The following is a 19,211-nucleotide window of genomic DNA, read 5'->3' on the forward strand; positions in this document are numbered from 1 at the left end:
AAGGTAGAAAGGCAGGTCTATGAAGCCTCCCCTCCTACCCTCGTAGAGTGGGTCAGGGTGGGATCTGGGTACTCTGTGCGCTCTGCCCAACCTTGCTTGGGTCCATCGAGCCACTTTGTCAAGGGCAGGGCAAGTCCAGTGAGGGTAACAAGCAGCCTGGCTATAGGTTTTGGTCCCTGTCCTTAGCCCTGAATCCCAGAGGCAATGGGAAGAGAAAGGGACATCACCTGTTCCCAGGGACTGGGCCATCCCGGTTCAGGGAGCACAACTGCTGCTCCAGCCGGGAGATGCGGAATGCCAGGTAGGATGAGGACATGACCAAGAAGCAGATCCTGGAGGAGAAGGGGCAAGGGGGTCTGAATCCCTCTTCTAGAAACAGGGCATTTTTAGAGGCCCACCACGAGTAGGAGTGGGACTGAGCTACTCTGGCAATCGGACGAGTTACAGAACCCTTAGCCCTGCAGCCACGTTCAAGCCTGGGCATCTCTCATCCCAAAGGCACCATGGGGGTCCCTCATCTCCCCTGGGACTCATCTCCCTGCAGGTGTCCTCAAAGCCCAGCAGGAGTGTGGGTTCTTCAGCTGATCCCACCTTCCCTCTAACCATCCACCTTGATCCTGCACCTCCTCTGGGAGAGTAAGGTCACCCTCTAAGGGGGTAGGCCCCAGCCAGCTAAGCCGGGGGAAGGTGATGAGGTTGGACGGGAGGAAGCCAGGGACTGGCTGTTCGTGACACATCCCACTCAACCCGCTATCTGCTGGTCCTTAGGCAGTTACAGACAAGCCAGGGGTACCAGAAACTGTCCAAAGGGCAGCTTTCCCTAATCTATCTGATGCCCTCTCCAATTTTGCCAGCCCTCCCCAATTCTGTGCAATTCATCCTTTTCCCAACAGTTTCATATACTGCCCCTCCTCATTGCTCACAGTCTTAACCCTAAATTACAGGGTTGTAAAAATAAAACTGGAGATACTCTGTCTCACCACAGAAGGGCCTGCCAGGTCACCTCTAGACACCACCCAGGAGCTTTTGGTTGACTCAGAATCTTCCCCTCGCCCTGGACAGTGACCCCCCAACCAAACACACACCAGGGCCCCTGCTCCAAACACCCAGACAGCCAGCTGGGTCTACCCCCTCCCCCAGCACGGTCACCTACAGCACAAAGAAGACCTTGAGGAGCCGGCAATTCCAGAGCCTCAGTTCCTCATTGCTCCTGGGCTCCTCCTCCAGCGCCTCCTGCTCACAGACAGCCTTCTCTGCAGTGAGAGAGCAGTTAGTCACCTTCCTGGGGCAGGCAGGACCCTGTCTCAGTATGGGCATGCCCACCTTCTGCCATTCTCTGAAGCAGCTGGGCCTCCTGGCTTTCCCTATGGACTTGGAGAAAGAAAGAAACAGCCTTCAGAAGCCCTGCTGGCTGTGAGGATCGCTTTTCACAGCAGTGGGAGAAGGGGAAGACTGGTTTTCGCATGCCGTTGCCATTGACAAGCCCCCTGAACTCACCAGACCGCGGAGGTCTCCTGGAGGGGAAGAAGCTGTCCGGGGAGTCCGTGGATGCCCGAGGCATACAAGGGATGCTGTCTGGGAGGGACAGGGACCTAGAGGCAGGGCACACTTTCCTCCACTTCATCTCAGGGATGAGGACTTCCTGCAGAGAAAGAAGGAGAAGCTGTCCCATCATAGCCCTTGGGGTCTTACTTGTCCTAAGGGGCCCATCCCAGTGTTATCAAAGCTTTCTTCGTATATTACCAACACAGATGCCCAACACAGCATGGAAACAGGTACCCAGGAGGGGAACCACTGCCAGAGCAACTGCGGTCTTTCCTACCCACTCCCTTGCTGCGATCAGCTGCTCTTTCAGCGAACAATGTCTTTGAAGATTGCTAGTGTAGAACCACAGAGGGATCCAAGAGGTGAGCCCACCCGAGTACATGCTCAGGACAGCTGAGTCCGAGAGGGCTCAGCACAACCTGCCTCAGGTGGGATAAGTCATGACTCCTAATCTGGGCTCTAAGCCTAAGCACATCACTGATCTTGGCAGTGGGCACCTAAGGTTCTCATCAACAAAAAATGGGAACATCACCTTCTATCTCCCTCCTTGGTACTGTGCCTCCTGCATGCTTGGCTGACTGCTTAATAGTTACTGAAGGAGGCTTCAAATTCCTTGGGGCCGCTTCCATCCTCCATCCCTACTCTAAAAACTCAACTCTGCCTACCCTGAACCCCAGCTGGCAAAGGAAACTGCTAGGACCTCAGCAAGTCTAAAACGAGTCTCAGTTCTACATTAAGAGCCTCTGAAGTTCCTCCCCAGGGACATCTCTATCCTCTTAAAGGCCCTCCTGACTTTTCTAAAAGAAAGAGGATGGGTCACTGGTTCTGTGCCTGTAAAGGTGTGGGATCCAATCTGGACTGTTTGGGGGCTAGGTACCTGTTCTGCTCACAAAGCAGGCAGATCTGCCCAGGACCTGGTGGCTCTGCATGGTATGGGGTGTGGTGGGTCTAGGAGACCCCTGACACAGCATGGCTGCTGGCCCTTGAGCCTGGTGCCTCAGTTCTGCATTGTGGGCCCCGGCCCGGAAGGCCTGAAGCCTCCGAGCCACAGGCAATCCCAAGCCAGCGGCGTTTGCTCCCAGCCCCAGCTCTCACCAGAGACTCGCACTCAGGTTCCTCTGGAAATTCTCTTACACTCAGACTCTTCTTGCTGGAAGGCTGAGGAGGAAAGGGAATAGGGGTTACTTGCCCATCTGGAACAGCCACGGTCAGGCACAGGGAGGCGTTAGTATGCCCTAAGAGGGCTTCACCTCCATTTTGGATCGATGGAGCCCAGCTCCCAGTGTTTGCAGGGGTGCCCTATTTAAGGCTGGAGCAGAGGGGCAAGTCCAAGGCAACTACTCTCCCCTGCTGCGGCTGCCCCTCCCCCTCCCTCACCTTAGGCCAGAGGGAGCTACAGGCATCCAGGGGAGCAGCCCATGCTGCCGTCTTCCTGTACACTGAGGAAGCACAAGGGAGGGAGTACACATGGGGACACACGAGGTCCGACTGGCCTCAAAGAGACGTGCTCACAAGTATACCCAGTCCAAGGACTGCCTCCCATACAGAGGCTGAGCCTGTTACTCCCCTCTCCCTGCCCTCGATCCCTGTGCTGAAGAAATGGGCCGACCTCCCCTACAGACTTGTTCCCAAAGCCTCAGTCCAGGCCTGAGCAGCCTCCCTGCCTAAGTCCGGCCACTGAGCTCCATACCTGTAGGTGAGTGCAGACCCTCCTCAGCATGTCATACACACTGTCCCGGGAGAGCAGTGACACAAAAATATACTGGGACATGGAAAGAAAACAAAGGGGTGGGGTGAGTAAAGACTTGGGAGTCTGCCGGAGCCGGCCTGTGGGCTCCTGGGGCAGGGATGGGGAGGCTGACAGAGGGCGTGGCTCAGAGACTCACGGACCTTCTGGCTAGTGTTGGTGGTGATGGCCAGGCCATTGGGAAGGAGCCGTGCCATCTTGTGTTTTTTGATCATTTGCACAGACACCACGGGAATGACCACCTGAGGGAGGAGAGGCATGGTTCTCTCAGGACTCATTCCCAAGTACATGGCCCCGTTGCTCCCGGCGCAGGGTCCCGGCCCCAGCTGGCAGGGAGCCAAGCCCGGCACCATGGAGAAGCCTGGCCCCACATGGCAGAGAGTATCTGAACCTTCCCCTTCTCATGCAGGCTTCCCTTCCAGTTGTCTCCCACCGTGCCTAGCCTTGGCAGCGCATGTCCCTCCAGGCTTTCGCCCTCTTACCCAGGAGGCCACGGGTGGCGGCTCTGGTGAAACTATACCCTAGTAATGGACTTTCCTGGGCTACTTCCTGACCATGTTGACGGCTCCCCCAGGTGTGACAAACCACTCTGATTCTGAAGGCATCTCAGAGGCAGAATAATTTGGTTGCAAACTCTTCAGTCCAACTCAGGCCAGACAGTAGAGTCTAGATTTGGGGTCCCTCTTTTGGCAGGGGCAGCGCTGACACCAGGTAGGATGCCTCACAGCTGCTCGTGCAACCAGCAAGCGGGCTAGACAGGCATGACGAAAGGCCTGCCTGCGGGGCAGGGGCTATCTCTTCCCTGGGCTGGGGCTGGACCCTCGCTGGACTACGGCAGACCTTGCCACTCTTTACTACCTTGATATCCTTGCCAAAGAGGCTGGCATGGAAGCAGAGCCAGTTGGGGGAGATATAGAGCCGGCCCTGAAGAAGGAGGTCCCTCTGGAGAGCGCAGGAGCACACTGGGAAGTCACAGGAGAGAGGACTACCATGAGCGAGGTCAGTCAGGAAGCGCCAGGGCCCGGGTCCTCACACTCAAGAGTCCAGAATCCAGCCTCAGGAACTGTTTTTCTCAGACCCCCACTTCCCAAGCAACTCATCCCCCAGTACCCCAGGAATCCCTTTCTGGGAGTCCTGACTGCTCCCCCCCCACCAGATGGCTAGATGTTTCCTCTCTTTCCACCCCTGTCCCAGAGGGTCCAGGCAGGTTTCTGCCCTGGTCCCCCGGGCCTGGATTCTCACTCCCTCACGCAGAACCCCTTGCCCTGCCTGCAGAGAGGACTCCCACAGGCTCGGAGAGAGGCCTGCGCAGGAAAGAAGAGTCACTGATAAGACTAGAACAGAAATAAGATTTGGAAGCCCTGAGCTTTCCTCAAGAAAACTTTCATAAATTCAACTTCACATCCCAAACCAGTCTAGTCCTCACACACTTTTGAAGAGTAAAGGACCAGCCACATCCAAAGGGCAGCCAGTTCCCACTTCCACCTTGTGAGGCAGTACCTGGGCCTCAGGCGCTGCAGGCACCTGCCCCGGCACGCCAGGGGACAGCTCACCTTTGAGAACCACCTCCTCCATGGGGATATCCTTGAACAGCTTATGGTATTGCTGGTTGTATTTACTCAGCAGTGTCTGCAAACACACGGGCTGGGGCTGAGAAGTCCTGGGAGATCACACACCAAAGGGGCCCTGCTCCAGTCACCAGGAAATAATGTCACGGCGCAAGAGGCCGGTCAGTTGCCATTGGGTACAGAGGGCTGAGTTCCAAGCACAGCTTGTCTCCTGGTCACAGGGGGTCCTGACAGGCAGCCTATGCCTGGAAGGGGAATGCACCACTCCCGCCCAGGAGGGGACACCACTCAGGTGTACTGGTGGCCAAGGAGCCAGCAATCACCGAATTCAGGGAGCCCAGGGCCCTCCCTTGCTGGTGGCAAGAAGTCAGCCTTCACACACTTACCCCTTCTCGACTGTACTTCTTAATCTCTTCACCCTTCAAGCCTCCTGGCCAGTGAAGACTGCTAAGGAGACAATCAGTTCCAGGGGCAAGGAACCCTGGAGCCCTACCCATGATGTGTCCTCAGTGCCAGTTCTGCCCTGGCTTCAAGCTTGGGGCAGAGATTGGAGAGGGGCCCTTCCCTAGGGACCACAGCACAGGGATAAGCACAGCAAATAACTCAACCCTGGGGAAGGACGCTCCTGGCTGCACAGAGGGGCCGCACAAGGGAGTCCCAATGAGCCCTCCCTCCAGGCAGCCGTGCACCGTCCCCCCAACCCCAGGGGATTTGCTCAGCCTGAGCTTAGGTCTCCCAGAGATGCTGAGGAGCCATCGACCCCTGGGTGTCAAAAACCCTTTCCTACTTCTCTGGCCAAGGGGTAACAGAGCAGCAGACTCAAGAATAAATGAGCAGGAGGCACAAGGAGGGATGGGGACCAGTTTGGGGAGTGGGTGAGATGGAGGTGTCAGACTCACAGCTCCGAGGCCTGACCATGGGCCATGATCCCAGCTGGGCTGCCCCCAGCAGCCTCCTCCTGGTGGCCTGGAGCTCTGCACTGAGGAGTTCGGCAGGCTCACCGACCTCACAGAGACTACCAAGGTGGGGGGAGGATGGGGTGGTGCTGCAGCACAAACCTTTGTCCCAGCCAAGCTGGCCTGAGGACAGGTGGGCAGGGGAGGAGGCTGGTAACCTGAGAAGCCGGACTCCGCTAGGTCCCAGTGCACTGGGTAAGGCCTGGGAGTGGGAGGAAGAGGCCCTGGGCCACCTAGGCTCCACCTAACGTCTTCACTCAGCCTCAGGGCCCCACTTCTAACAGGTCACCTCCTGAGGGCTCTCCACCCCAAGTCCATATGCATATCTGACTTGGCAGGGCCTCACCTGGACTCCTGGGGCGTTGGGACCCTCTCCAGTTTCTCTGTGCAGAACACAGGGCTCTTCAGAGAGGTCGTCTTCCCATGCATCTGTTGGTTGCTAAAAAGAAACAGGCCCACAATGGGAAGCGGGGCTTCATGGGCACACCTTTCCCTACCAGCTCCACCATACCCAGGGCAGCTGCCGTGGCCCGCCACCCCAGACTAGCCCTGCGACTCGGGGTGAGGCTGAGAAGACATTGCAGCCCTGAGGCAGCAGCTCAGACAGGTGTTCTGCGGCAGCCAACAGAGGAGGGAGTCTCACTAGTTGTCTTTCCTAGAAGCCTGAGTTCAGTTTATTACTGGGCTGGAAGAAAATCTATCTCATGTGAATGCCATACAGAACTAGGCCTCTGGCCCCGCCCTTAGGAAGGCACCCTGGGAGGGAGGACTCTGAGACTCACTCAAGGCTGAAAGCCAGTTTCTAAGGGGCCCAGGACGCATTACCATAAACCGTCGGTTTCCAGGAAAGGACGCTGGGCTCAAGAGCCTTTTCAAAGCTGGGGAGCTGATGCGGCCAAAGGTGTGGGATGGACTCCTGACAGCCCACAGGTAAGTGTGGGCCAGGAGGGGCGGGGCTGCCCCACACCAGGAAGTCACCATTGGCTGCCTTTGGACAATCAGGGTAGTACAACCCGAGAGCCACACCATCTCAAAAATGTTCCAGACTGAAGGCCCTGAAGGAGGAGGCACCTCTTCCTGGGAAGAAGGAGCTGAGGAGCTCCTTCTTTCCTCAGTGGCCTTCAAGTTCATGCCTCCACTAAATGGCTCCAAATAATAGGGGCTTTCTCCCCTCCAGGAAGACAAGTTGGAAATAATAAAGCCTTGAGCAGTCAGACTAGCCCCGAATGGAGTGGGCCCAGGGGAGCCAACAAGCAGAGCCAAGGCAGGACAGTGCAGTGGCAGGAATAGGTAACAAGGTCCCATGCAGTGGTCTCTCCCAAATAAGGAGCAAATCACAGTGCTCAGTTGCTCTCAGCTCTGTGACTCAGGCAAGTCCAAGTTCTCTCCTTCAAGAACAGAGTTACAGACTCAGCAGAGATCTGCCAAGACATTCAGAGATTATTTAGTTTGATCCCCACCTCCCGCCCCCGCCACCAGATCCTCATACAGATTAGGAAACTGAGAGCAAGCAGGGGACAGGCTGTACCCAATGTTGCAGCCACGTGACCTCACTCATAAAATCAGCCCAGCCACACGTGACCTGTTGACCTCTGCTCAGCCTTATGGAAGGTTTTGGTATACACACCGACGTATATTTCTTAAATCTTGCAAAGTGACAGACTGTACGAGTGATTTGACCCTTTGACTCCCAAAGTTAATTCCAGAATTTATTTGGTTCCATCATTTCACATTTCACAGAGACTTTTTCCCCCCTTGATTTAAAAAAATATATATATTATTGATTCTAGAGAAAGGGGAAGGGAGGGAGAAAGAAAGGGAGAGAAGCATCAGTGTGAGAGCCCTGCGGCCCAGGCATGGGCCCCGAACCGGACCTGTGACATCTTGGTTTGCAGGGCAAAGCCCAACTAACTCTGCCAGACTGGCCAGGGCCTCCCTTGGTTTTTTTAATGCTCATTACACAAAATATATAAATATGACAATCAAAATCACCCACTAGAAAAAATCCCCCAAATCACCCAAAGATGCATTTATGCATACATTTATAATTTATGTGAGTGGGATTATATATCATATTATTTGTATGTTGTTTTTCTTTCTTAACATAATTTCATAAGAAATTCTCCATATCACTGTCCATTCCTGAGATAGAGTCTCAGAAGTGAAATTAAGGGATCAAGATGCTTTCCATGATGCTTTCCAGATGCTTTCCTCGTTGGCGCAGATTAGCCCTGTGCCAGGGAGCCCATGTCCTTAGGCCCGAGCCCTACGCTGGGTATTATCTTACTCTTGCCTTTCGCAAATTTGATAGGTGAGAATATATTGTTTTTCTATTTCTACTTACTGGTAGGCTGAACATTTTCTCCCAAATATTTATTAACCACTGAAATATCAGTTGTCTATAAGGATCTTCATATTTTTCTTATTGATTTACAAAAATTCTTTATTGAGAATATTAATCCTTGGCTTATCATTTTTGCAAATATTCCCCTTAGTTAGTCTTGCATTTTAGCTTTGTCTGGTATTGTTGCTATACTTGTGTTTAATTTTTGTGTGGTAGATTCCACCTGTCTCTTTCATCTCTCTGTTCCTTACTTGGTTTGGGTGTTTTCGTTGGAGCAGCCCTGAAAGTGGCACATGTCCAAGGCGAACCACTGAGACCTTAGAGAGCATGAGCTGGGCAGCCCATGAGCCCACTGGGCCACCAGGGACGAGAAGGGCATGGGCTTCACTCTAAGGAACAAGCACTTGAGTCTGTAGACCAGGGGGATACAACAAGACCCCAAGGAGAAGGAGATGGAGCTTGGCTCTTGGTTTCAGAGGCAGGAAGACTGTCTCTCAGACACTGGAGAGTGTGATTTGAGCTGTAAGGGCCGCAGGAACTCAGGGACACATTGATCCTGGCTGAGAGAAAGAGTTACGGAAGGGCTCTGAGAGAAAAGGAAGCTGAGCCTCATCCATGGGGTAGGACTATGATCTTACTTGGATTCCATAATCTAACTGTGCATGGACAATCATTGCATGGATTCCAAACCACCTGTCTTTAGGTTTAAACGTGACTTTCTCAGAGAGGAGAAGCTTCCCTCAGCCCTCTGCAGCCTGGGGTGGAGGGCCTGCTGGGGCCCCCTCAACACCCTGATCACACCTCTAGTGAGGTGATCTCACCTCACACAGTGAGAAACGGTGTGCTCTCACTGTTCATCTCCAGGGCTCTAAACATCAGTGACTCTGCCTCCTCCACACTGCCGCCCTGGGCCTGAACCCCAGGGTGCTGCAGGCACACGTTTGAGGAATGACTGGAGAAGACAGCGTAAGCAAGGTAAAGAGCAGAAGCTAGAGGAGCTATGGACTGTGCAGGGAACAAAAGAGGGCTGTGTACATTCCCTCTGCACCTCCATTAAGAAATCTGCAGTAAAAGTGGTGTCATTTGGGAACACACAACTTCCAAATATCTTTAAACTAAAAGTGACCCCTTTATTGTGGTGAGTAGGATGGTTACAAGTCATTCCTTCCTGCTCATTCATGTGAGCAATTCACTTCCTCAAGTCAGTTGCTCTTACTCTGCGGGCTGTGAATCACACCCCCTGCCCATCCATCTCTATCCCACCTCCACGTGCACACTGTGGAGTTAATAACCTCAGCGGTTCTCCAAGAAGATAAAAGACCTATACTCAGAGAATTATAAGATACTGAAGACATTGAAGATGATACGAATAAGTGAAAGCATATACTGTGTTGACAGATAGGAAGAATTAACATCATTAAAATGTCCATACTAACCAAAGCATTCTATAGATTCAATTCAATTCCTATCAAAATAGCATATTTCTTTTTATTGATCTTGGGAAGAGGGGAGAAGGGAGAGAGAAACATTGACCCACTGCTCCACCTGTCCATCCATTCATTACAGGTCGCCCTTTGTAAGTGCCCTCATTGGGGATCGAACCCACAATCTTGGACAACGGTCTCACCAACTGAGCTTCTTGACCAGGGCCCAATGGCATATTTCACAGAGCTAGAACAAGTAATCCAAAAAATCATTTGGAACAACAAAGACAAATAGTCTCAGAAATATTGAGAAAGAAGAACAAAGTTGGAGGTGTTACGCTACCTGCTATCAAACTGTACTACAAGGCTATAGTAATCAAAATAGAATAGTACTGGCATAAAAACAGACATATAGATCTATGGAATAGAACAGACAGCCTAGAAATAAACCTATGCCTATGTGGTCAATTAATATTTGACAAAGGAAGAAAGAACATACCATGGGGTAAAGACAGTCTATTCAATTCATGGTGCTGGGAAAATTGGACAGATATATGCAAAAAAATGAAACTAGACCACCTTCTTACTCCATATCCAAGAATAAACTTAAAATGGATTTTAATCTTAAATGTAAAACCATAAAACTCCTAGAAGAAAACATAGGCAGTAAAATCTCTGACATTTTTTGCCATGGCTGGTATGGCTCATTTGGTTGGAGAGTAAACCCATAGACCAAAAGGTGTTGAGGGTTATATTCTCGGTTGGGGCACAAAACCAGGCTGCGGGTTTGATCCCTGGTTGGGGCGTGTATGGGAGGCAACCAATCAATGTTTCTTCTTTCTCTCTCTCTCTCTCTCTCTCTCTCTCTATCTCTCTCTCTCTCTCAAAGCAAGTAAAAAATATCCTTGGGTAAGGATTAAAAATATAAGTAAATAAAAAAATCTCTGACATTTCTCTTAGCAATTTTCTTCTGATACATCTCCTCGGACAAGGAACATTAAAAAATAATAATAATAAATGAGACCACATCAAACTAAAAAGTTTTTGCGCAGCAAAGGAAACCATCAACAAAACAAAAGACAATCTACTGAATGAGAGAAGATATTTGTCAATGATACATCCAATAAGAGGGTAAGATTCAAAATTTATAAAGATCTCATACTACTTAAAACAAACAATCCAGTTAAAAAATGGGCAGAGGACCTGAATAGATACATCTTCAAAGAGGACATACAGATTGCCAAAAGACATGTGAAAAAATACTCAACCTCACTAATCATCAGAGAAATGCCACAATGAGATATAACCTCATACCTGTCAGAGTGGTTATCATCAATAAATCAACAAACAAGTGTTGACAAGGATGTGGAGAAAAGAGAACCTTTGTGCACTGTTGGTGAGGATGCAGATTGGTGCAGCTACTATGGAAACAGTATAGAGGCTCCTTGAAAGATTAAAAGTGGACCTGCCTTATGGACCCAACAATTCCACTTCTGGGTATACATCCAAAGAAACCCAAAACACTAATTTGAAAGAATATATGCACCCCTGTGTTCACTGCAGTGTTATTTACAATAGCCAAGATATGGAAGCAACCCAAGTGCCCATCAATAGATGATTAAATAAAGAAAAGGTGGTACATATATACAATGGAATATTACCTGGCCGTAAAAAAGACTGTAATCATTTTCCTTCCAGTCAAACGGTGGCATAGGTAAACATGGCTCACCTCATCACACAACCACATCAAAATTACAACTAAATTATAGAACAACCATCACTCATAAACATCAGAAATTGAGTTGAATGGAAGTCTGAAATCTATAGATTTAAAGAAACCGCATCATTCCAGACTGAGCCACAGAGCAAGAAGGCAGGTGCCATATCTGAGACTCCAAAAACCTTGCTAACCTGTTTGCCCTGTCCTGGAGATTCCCTGAGACTCTGTCCCACCCAACTAATGGGCCCACCCAAGCTGCTTTTCCATAAGAATGGCTTGTCTTTGTTCATGCTTCACAACTCCCTAAATTCTCTTAAACAAGCAACAGCCTATCTCAGTGAGGCCAGAGCCCTCATACCTCTTGTTAAGTGGTCCCAGACACAGCGCAGGCAGCAGCCAGCTTAGATTCATAATTTGGCTTTGCCTGGGAATCTCCAAGCCCAGCACAAATAGCAGCCATCTCAGATTGCATTATACCTCAGGCAGGATGGCCTGAGAATCTTAAAAGCAGCGAGAGAAAAGCAGTTAGTTACCTACAGGGGAGTTCCCATAAGACTGTCAGCTGATTTCTCAAAAGAAACTTTGCGGGCTAGAAGAGATTGGCAAGAAATATTCATATTCAAAATCATGAAAAGCCGGGACCTACAGCCAAGATTGCTCTACCCACCAAAGGTATCATTTAGAGTCCCAGGGTAAATAAAGAGCTTCCCAGATAAGAAAAAAATTAAAGGAGCTCATCATCACCAAACTACTATTACATGAAATGTTAAAGGGTTTTATTTAAGAAAAAGAAGATCAAAACTATGAACAATGAAATGGCAATAAATACATATCTGTGAACAATTCAATCTAAAAAACAAAGTAAGCAAACAAGAAGATCAGAGACAGAATCATGGATATAGAGAGTGTTTTGATGGTTGCCAGATGTCAGAGGTGTTCGGGAGAATGAGTGAAGAGGTGAGGGGATTAGGAAGTACAAATAGGTGGTTAATGAATAACCAGGGGGATGTTAGGTACAGTATAGGAAATGGAGTAGCCAAAGAATTTATACACATGACTCATGGACATGAACACTGGTGTGGGGATTGCTTGAGGGAGTGGGGCTTATTGGGTGGAGGGGGGCAAGGGGGAAAAATTAGGACAGCTGTAATAGCATAATCAATAAAATGTAACTAAAAAAAAGAAAGAAAGAAATTAAAAAGAATGAAATCTTACAATCTGTGACAGCATGGATAGACCTAGAGGGTATTGTGCTCAGTGAAATAAATCAGAGAGAGAAAGAAAAATACCATATGATTTCACTTATAAGTGGAATCTAAAGAACAAAATAAACAAACAAAATTAAAACCGACTCATAAATGCAGAGAGCAGAGGAGAGAGCGATTGGGGCACTGGGTGAAAAAGGAGAAGGGATTAAGAAGTACAAATTGGCCGTTACAAAACAGCCATGGGGATGTAAAGTACAGCATAGGGAGTACCGTCAAAAATATTGTAATAACTGTGTGGTGCCGGTCGGCACTTGAGCTATCAGGGGAACACTTTGTAAAGTGTATATATGATTGTCTAGCCACTATGCTGTACACCTAAAACCAATACAAAATAATATTGAAAATAAACTGTAATTGAAATATATATCAGGGTTTCTCAAATCCATATTTATTTTTTTCAAAGCCACCGAAAGTATCATTATTGTCATGAGGGTAATGGAGCAGCGGAGGCCCAGTATTTTGTGTACTAAAGGGGTAGAAAAGGTTCGGAAAATCCTCAGATGCGGTCCTTCCACCCTGCCAAGCCTGTCTGGAAGGCAAGATGCCTATGCAGAAGACACAGCAGGTGCCTGCTCTGCCGTCCAGCCTCATTGGCTAGTGCGGGAACTCAGGCCACCTACCCGTTCTTTCATCCCTTCTGCAACTACTTACTGAGTTTATCATACCAGGAGCCTGGTATGGGGCCTGCAAAGATGGCAGGGATGGGCAGCTAGTACCAGATGTCAGGAGGGGAATCGGGCCCATCAAGAAAGGGGGGACACTAAGAGGGTAGGAGAGGGAGAGAGGCAATGAGTATAGGGACCCCAGACATGGAGAGTCAAGCTGCTTCCCTTAGACCTCAGGGACTTGGCCTCACAGGACACCAGGCCCCTGCGCTCTGCTGTGAATGCCTCCCCCAGGCACTCCCACATTTACACCTCTAACCCTGACACCTCTGCTCTGCCATCTAGGCATATCCATCATCAAAGTGAGCTCAGTTTCATGCCCCCAACCTGCTCACTTCTGAGAACCCAGTGTCCCTGAAAGGCTCCGTCATCCACAGTGACCGGAGACAGAGTCATCCATTCATTCCTCATCCCACTGCTCAACCAGCCAATCCCCAAGGCCCTGAGAGCCTTACCACTACTCAACCCACAAAACCATCCACTTTGTCTATTCCCGCTGCATCATGCACACCCAGGCGACCGTTGTCTTTCTCCCGGATACTGGCAACAGCTTCCCAACTGAACCTGCCCCAGGCTTTGCCCTTACACACCTGGCCCTCTCCTGAATCCACACCACTAAATAGCCATCTGGGGCCCAGATCTGATCTGGCCCATCTCCTGCTGACCTTCCTTCTTTACTTCCCTCTTGCCTCCTTAGCTGACCTTCCTGATTCTCCTGCTTCCCTTTCCAGGCTCCCCTGTAGCTCTGCTGAGCCCCTTTACTTCCTTACCACGGCAGCCATTCACACCTCCACCTTCACTAGACCTGGAATTCTTTCCCTTGCTTATCTAGCCGATCATCTTATAAGCTCGAGTTCAAAGGTTACCTCCTCTGTGAAGCCTTCCCTGGTTTCCCCACAATAGAGCTGTGGTCCCTTGTTCTCTGTGGTCCCATGTCCCTTCTTTTATTCTGCTGCCCCAGCGCTTACCACAGCTTATCTTTTTATATATCAGTTCCCTCCATCAACTGTGAGCTTCCCCAGGGGTATGTGTGTTAAACATCTTTGTATCCCTGGGACACAGCAGGCACCCAGTGTTTGCTAAATGAATGAGTGAAGGAGAGACAGAGGAAGGGAGATGACAACACACCAAGAGGGAGCGGGGGATAAAAGAAAACAAGGCAATAATAGTGAAGAAGCATAGATAATGCTTGATGCCCAGCAGGAGAGGGGGAAGGGGGCTGGACAGGAGCTGGTGCGTGCCCCACAGACGGGCCTTTTCCTCTAGGAGCCCTGGCCTGTGGGGCAGGCAGGCAGCCCTGGCCTGGCACAACCAGGCACTTAATCCATGGGGCTGACTGATCAAAGGAGGCAGACAACATAGGAAAAAGGAAAAAGTGGCCCAAACAGGCTACTGGGGAGAGCACAAGCTGAGTCCCGGCTGCCCCCACTGCACTGTTCCCTTGACTACACTCCCCTGGGCTGTGGCGTCCAGGCAACACTCCTCCGGCTCACCTGTCCCCTCCTCCCAGCCCACCGCCCTAACCACAGGGCAACCTCCCTGCAGGGCTCCCCCACGTCTCCAACAGAAGAAATGCCAAGGCCAATGCTGAGGCCAAAAGCGTGGCCAAGCCTCGCTGCCTGCCCCAGCTGGGCCTTCATGGTCACAAGTGGGCCGCCTTTGGTGTCTCCTGCTCCAGGGAGAAGCCCACCTTCTCCCCAGGACGTCTCACGGACATCTGAGATACTAGAGCATCCTGTGGGTCTTGCCGACTATTCTCAAAGCCAGGCCCATGGACAGCTCCGCCCTCTCCTGCAGCCAGGCGGAACCCTGTGCCCCAGGGAGCTATAAGGAGAGACCTTCTCTTCCAAACAAAAAAGTGCACCTTAGCAGCAGGCATCTGAGAATACAAACACGAGGACCACAGAAATAGCCATCTAGGGACAGGGAGCTGAGTGGAGGTCTATCCTGGAAGGAATTTTGACCACTGGGGTTCCTTTGCTTCTTGGGGACTTTCTTCTAATGGAATCATATCTTACGTGTTCTTTCATGTGGCTCCTTTTATTCAGCAATGCATTTGTGACATTCACCCAATGTTCCGTGTAGTTTTAGACTGTGCATTTTCACTAGTGTTTAGAATTCTATTCTATGGATCTACTACAGTTGATTTATTCATTTTACTATTGATAGGCCTCTGGGTAGTTTAGTTTTTTCCTGTTCCATAAGTGCTGCTATGAATATTCCAGTACCTGTCTTATGGACACAAGCATTCATTTCTATGGGTAAACACTTGGGATTAGAATTGCTCAATCATAAACTAGGCATATGTTTAACCTCAAGAGGCTCTCAGGTGATGGTCAACCCAGAGCCACTGTTATGAAACCACTGGATGAACCCTGTCTCACTCCTGCTTTCTTTGTGGTTTCTGATCTCCAGGGTGAATCCTTCTGCATGGTCTCTGGACCCAGGGCCCTGACCTTCCTGTGCCTTCACCATGCCCCTCTGGAGTTCCAGAAACATCCTTAGCAAGACAGGGAATCTCATTGTTAAGAGAGATTTCCTCCATTCATTAAGGTCACAGAGCACATTTACTAAGTTGTGCCGAGAAACAAGCAAGAAGACCAGCAGCTTCCCCGCGTGGCCAAGGCCAGCTCCAAGCCGTGCTGTGCTCTTCCTGAAGGGCCACAGTCTTGGCACGCAGCCCAGACCTCTCCCAGAGGGAAACTGGAACTGTGGAGAGAGCCAGGCTCATTGTTAGTTCACTGAAACATGACGTTAAAAGGTAATCTCCTCCTTTTGCAAAAAATAATTCTAATATAACACAGGAGCTGCACTCACACATTTGCCCAGAAGCTGCACCTCACTTTTTATTTTCTAAGCTTATATTTCATCTCTAGGACAACTAACTGCTTTACCCTTCCTGGTGAGTAGAAAAGGGGAGGAATCCCATAACTGAGTCCGATACTGAGGGTAAGCGGTGGGGCTCAGGAAGCTGGGGACCACAAGCTGGACCCCGATCCAGCTGTCCTGCTCAGCAATCCTGGCAAAGGACTCAGGGGTGGGAGGCGCCCAGCATAGGCACAGACATGCTTCGTAGGAGCCAGTCTGAGAACACCTGGGCCAGGAAGGTACTTGGTTTCTCTTTACTACCTGTGGCATCTTTGAAATGAGGGAGATGTGGAGTGCCAGAGGCTCTGCTTCCCAACATTGCAGTTCGTCCTGAGGGTCCGTGGCCACAGCCAACAGAGCTAAAAGTGTGCTCCAGACCCAACCAAGCACAGCCCGTGCAAGCTGACCAGAAGCTTCTTTAGAGGGACAGGATGAGCAGGCCCATCAGATTACCTTCCTTAGTCCTAACTAGGAAATACGAGTTGTGGAGGTGTGTAGCCAGAGGGAGTGAACAGGCAACCCTGGAGCAGAACCTCTGGGTGCTCCTGAGGCTGAGTCTAGAGTGAACAAAGTGGGTGCAGAGAGGAGCAGGGGCCCTGGGCCAAGAACCCCCGCTCTGCCGCCGCCGATCTGGGGATGGCAAAGACAGCCCGCTCCCTATGGCTGCCCATTAACTTTGAACTCTGCTTCAGTGCCCCAGCACTCTCAGCCAGACAAGAAACCCCCACACTTGCTTTGCCGAAAGACCACACACCAGGGCACACATGCAACGCCATTTAGGCAGGGGATAATACTTACATTTCCCAGGTGGAGAACAGAGGCTTAGCTGGGTTTGGTGGCTACCCACATAAGGCCTTGGCAGAGCTGGGACTCCATGGAGGTGTGTCTGACATCCAAGCCTGGGACGCACCGTGTGCCCCTCAAGATGTCAGGGCCAGGAAAGGAGAGAACTCTCCGAATGCTCAGAGGAAGTCAAACACTATTAGCCGAGGGGGCTCCTGGGAAGAAGGATGGTGACCAGGTCTGGTTCTTGGTCTCCTCTCATCCTCAGTTCAGCTCTAGTGTTGCAAGGGAGATGGCACCATCCTCATTGTACAAATGAGGAAACTGAGGTCCAGAGAGGCAAAGCCTCTTGCTCCTGACTACATAACTGGAAAGTAGTGGAGCTTGAATTGAAACTACAGTCTCACCAAAAGTGTGCACCCTTTCTAATGTGGCAGAGGGCCAGGGCCGCTCACGGGCCTCAGCCTTCTGCTGTCTCCTGTAGGTTTCCGGCTGCTAGGCCAGGCCACAGTTCTCCCCAAAAGCACCAGTGCAGGAGGACTGGGGGGACAAAGAAAGGGGGTCTCTTGGGCTGAGATGACTATGCAGGGGTCCTCTGAGGAGCGGGATCCTTTAGATCAGACCCCTTCCCTCTAGCCTTTATCTCCTCTACTCAGAGAACAAAAAAAACTGGGTTAGTTGCTCAGGAGATGTGGGCTGGCCCAGACCTCTGGGGGTGGCTGTATCCATCTGGAACAAGGACCCTTTGAGCTCCAGTGCTAACAAGAACTCTTTCTACCTACAGGGATCTCAGAAACCCTGGGTTCTCCATCCAGTGGGAGCTTGGAGGGCCGCAATCAAGGCTGGCTCCATTGCCTACTCTCAGCAGCCAAGATACTGCCCGCTGCCCAGGTTGCCCTTAGATGCTTGGCTGACTGGACCAGCCCTGGTTAAAGGACTCTGATTCCCTTTTCCCCTGGTCTCTGACCTCCCACCCAGGCCTGGGCTCCCTCAGCACACCAGAAAGGCCTAGCTCCTCATGAAGATGAAATTCAGGAACAAATGCTCAGGCTGGCACGTCTCCTGAACTTTGGAGGTGTGCTAATGTGACGTCCCTCCCAGCTCTACCTGGGCCCTGCTTCGCTAACCTGATCCTGCCCAAGATGGGGTCCCTCTTGATCTCATCTGTTCTCATCCTCCAGTACCTCTCCTCTCTGAAGCCCAGCCAGCTTGTACCTGCAGAGAGAGTAGACCCCTTCCTGCCTGTGTCCATACCCAGTCCACTCAGCTATCTTCCTTTGCTGCATTGCTTGTTTACGTGGCTGTCTCCCCACTAAACTGTGTATTCATCTCTTGCCCCAAGACCTCACATGGCTTCAGGCAAACAGTAAGTGCTCAATAACTGTTTATTGAGTAAACAAATGCTTCCTGATGAAAAGTCCCTCTGTGCTCGTTCAGTGGCAATAGGGCTTCAGGCCACAAACATAAAACTTGGAGTAAGAGCAACGCACTCAAGTTTGCTTCTGGTTTCCCCTGACCCCCTGGGTGGCCCCCAGTCTCCTCCCTCTGAGTTTGCTCCTCCTTGATCTGCAGATCTTCAGGGCTGCAGTGAAGATCTGAGAGGTCATGGCCCAGTTCCAGGGAAGAGGCCAGTTTTCACAGCCTTCCTCATTGAGCCTCACACCCCCTGCCAGCACCACTGAGAGCTGAGTTGGCCCTGAGTCCATCGAGCCCCTTGGAGAGTGCCTAGAGTTGCCGCCCCCCATGGAAAGTAGAGATGGAGGCACCACTAGGCCCCAAGCAGCACCCACAGACTTCCCACAGACCGCATCTTTTGCCTAGGACTACAGCCAGAGGGAGCAGCTGGGAGCAGGGCCTTCTCTACACCTGGGCCGCACCCAGTGACCGCCTTCTGCCCCAGAGGCGCTCCCACAGGTCGGCCTGGCCCTACACAGGATGCCGCCCTCTCTTCTCCCTCCACCAGAATTTTAAGGCCTGCAATTGCTGCCCCCTGTCCTGGCCTGTATAGTGAAGGCTGCTCCCAGGGAGACAGGTAGGATAAACAGCTGAAACGCTGAAACCCAGGAGCTTTGCTTATGGGAATATCCAGGATTTCCTAGGAAGCCCAGGCCACACCACGGAGCAGGCAGCTGGTTCTACAGAGGAGATCTGCCTGGTCCTGAAGCAGCATCTCTTTGGGCTGGCACCCCTGGACCTGGTCACAGACCACTTTTTCTTGGCAGGCCACTTGGGGCCTGGCCATTTTCAGAGAAGAAGTTGGTCATTCAGGTCTAAAAACAGACTTGCATTCATTAAGAAACAGAGCGCCCCTGTGCTCCGGTGG

At 51.0% G+C, this 19,211-nt stretch overlaps 1 protein-coding gene across 1 annotated transcript in view; it reads right to left on the minus strand.

The window, feature by feature from the left end:
* Positions 1–223: 223 nt before the first annotated feature.
* GRAMD2A (GRAM domain containing 2A) overlaps positions 224–19,211 on the minus strand; it is a 28,612-nt gene continuing 9,624 nt past the window's right edge. Inside the window, exons 5-14 of the mRNA XM_054562486.1 lie at positions 6,163–6,255; positions 5,247–5,304; positions 4,846–4,921; positions 4,151–4,254; positions 3,436–3,534; positions 3,236–3,307; positions 2,641–2,703; positions 1,498–1,642; positions 1,154–1,253; positions 224–332 (exon numbers count right to left, since the gene is read on the minus strand). Coding sequence (XP_054418461.1) covers positions 224–332; positions 1,154–1,253; positions 1,498–1,642; positions 2,641–2,703; positions 3,236–3,307; positions 3,436–3,534; positions 4,151–4,254; positions 4,846–4,921; positions 5,247–5,304; positions 6,163–6,245 — 909 coding nt within the window. The 5' untranslated portion in view covers positions 6,246–6,255. The remainder of the gene's footprint in view (positions 333–1,153; positions 1,254–1,497; positions 1,643–2,640; positions 2,704–3,235; positions 3,308–3,435; positions 3,535–4,150; positions 4,255–4,845; positions 4,922–5,246; positions 5,305–6,162; positions 6,256–19,211) is intronic.

The sequence above is a fragment of the Pteronotus mesoamericanus genome, unplaced genomic scaffold (genome assembly GCF_021234165.1).
Source record: "Pteronotus mesoamericanus isolate MK-2021 breed Mesoamerican mustached bat unplaced genomic scaffold, CSHL_Meso_final contig_100, whole genome shotgun sequence".
In the NCBI taxonomy this organism is placed as follows: domain Eukaryota; kingdom Metazoa; phylum Chordata; class Mammalia; order Chiroptera; family Mormoopidae; genus Pteronotus; species Pteronotus mesoamericanus.